This window comes from Lucilia cuprina, chromosome 2, assembly GCF_022045245.1.
Source record: "Lucilia cuprina isolate Lc7/37 chromosome 2, ASM2204524v1, whole genome shotgun sequence".
Taxonomy (NCBI): Eukaryota; Metazoa; Arthropoda; class Insecta; order Diptera; family Calliphoridae; genus Lucilia; species Lucilia cuprina.
The window spans coordinates 55,092,567-55,094,338 of record NC_060950.1 but is presented as its reverse complement, the minus strand read 5'-3'; the positions used below and the strand labels follow the sequence as shown (position 1 = coordinate 55,094,338).

Below are 1,772 nucleotides of genomic sequence, written 5' to 3'. Positions count from 1 at the left end.
TTATCCATTAACTATTTTTTTTTGCAATTTTTAAAGAAAAATGTTGCAAGTGTGTTAGTAAAATCATTTTGTATGTGTTAGTTTCGGTCATACATTTCTTGTAGGGTTGCTTCCAAAATCTCTCTTTCTGATCTCTCAGATTACGTTTTAATTTAAAATCGTTAAAAATTTTAAAACTAAACTTAGTTGAAAACTTAGCCGGCTTACTTTCAATTTTAAGCCGCCGCCGACACATTTACTGTTAGACGCCGTAGGATGTAATATATGTCAACGCAGGGCTCTGCTAGCCAGCTAGTAAATTTTTTTATTTTCCAATTGGATATTTGTTTTACTATAATTTCATTCATTGCAAAGTATTGGATTTTTTCAAGGTTTTCTCTTAAAGTCCAACATAAATAATTTAAGTGTATTTAAAGAATCTCATTAGAATTATTTCGACAAATATTAATTGTTATAATTAAAAAAAGAAAGATAAAACTATGCCCGTCCGAAAATATCGACATGAAACAAGAGAAGTAAATTGTTGCATGAAATATGTATTGTTTGTTTGCAATACATTGTTATGGGTAAGTCCACACTAGTAGACATTGTATATGTTTTCAATTGTTTGTTTATTAAGTGCATTTGTGAAAAAGATTTTGTTGTTTTATATGGTTTTGTTTGTATTGTAATATTTTGTCAAAGATACAGATACAAAGAATTTTTTTGTGCAAAGTGATCAAAAGTTACAACGACGATCGATGCAAGGCCGTTTTGGCGCCGTCGTTATATCCTATTTTGGAGTTATAAGCAATGTAAATGGGTTTGCTGTGTATTGATTTAGCTGTAGTTTATCGATTTATGATATTTTTTTTTGTTGAATTTCAAAATTTACTTAATTAGAGATTGAAAATCAAATGTAATTTTGTCAATTTTTTTTAGATGACTGGTTTAATTATACTAGCGGCTGGCATTTGGGCATGGAATGAAAAAGACACCTTCAGCAATTTAAACAAGTTGACCCTGTTGGTGTTAGATCCGGCCTTCGTACTAATATGTATTGGTAGTTGTGCATTTTTAATTGGTTTTACGGGGAGTGTAGGAGCCCTGCGTGAAAATACATGTCTATTAGCAACTGTAAGTAAAGCTTTAACTTTTAACAACAACAATTAAAACATTTTTATAAATTAATTAATTCATTTTGTTTGTCAGTTTATTTTACTAGTGTGTATTTTACTCGTCGTGGAAGTTTGTTTTGGTGTCATGTATCTTGTATTGAAAGACAAAGGCTGGGTATGTTAATTTGCTTTAAGTGATTTAAAAAGTATTTAACTAATTTAAATATTCATCTTAGATAAAAGATCAAGCCACTGAGGGCTTGCGCGCCTTTATTATACATTATCGGGAAGATCCCGATCAACAGAATCTTATTGATTGGATACAAGAAGACTGGCTGCAATGTTGTGGCATTGATGGTCCCAAAGATTGGGATAGCAATAATTATTTTAATTGTTCCTCTTATGCCATTGGCAGCCGGGAGGCTTGCGGTGTACCATTTTCTTGCTGCCGACGGCAATCACACGAATTAATTAAAAACAAACAATGTGGTTATGATGTACGCAAGGAGGGCTATGTAAGTATTATGTATTGTTTTTTAAATTTATGTTCTTTTGAATGCTTGAAAAAGACTAGACTATAGACTAGACTATAGACTAGACTATAGACTAGACTATAGACTAGACTATAGACTAGACTATAGACTAGACTATAGACTAGAATATAGATTAGAATAT

At 31.3% G+C, this 1,772-nt stretch overlaps 1 protein-coding gene across 1 annotated transcript in view; it reads left to right on the top strand.

The window, feature by feature from the left end:
• The first annotated feature begins 264 nt into the window (after window positions 1-264).
• The window catches only part of LOC111691047 (tetraspanin-17), a 1,690-nt gene continuing 182 nt past the window's right edge, over window positions 265-1,772 (top strand). Inside the window, exons 1-4 of the mRNA XM_046955545.1 lie at window positions 265-566; window positions 922-1,116; window positions 1,192-1,272; window positions 1,334-1,612. Coding sequence (XP_046811501.1) covers window positions 480-566; window positions 922-1,116; window positions 1,192-1,272; window positions 1,334-1,612 — 642 coding nt within the window. The 5' untranslated portion in view covers window positions 265-479. The remainder of the gene's footprint in view (window positions 567-921; window positions 1,117-1,191; window positions 1,273-1,333; window positions 1,613-1,772) is intronic.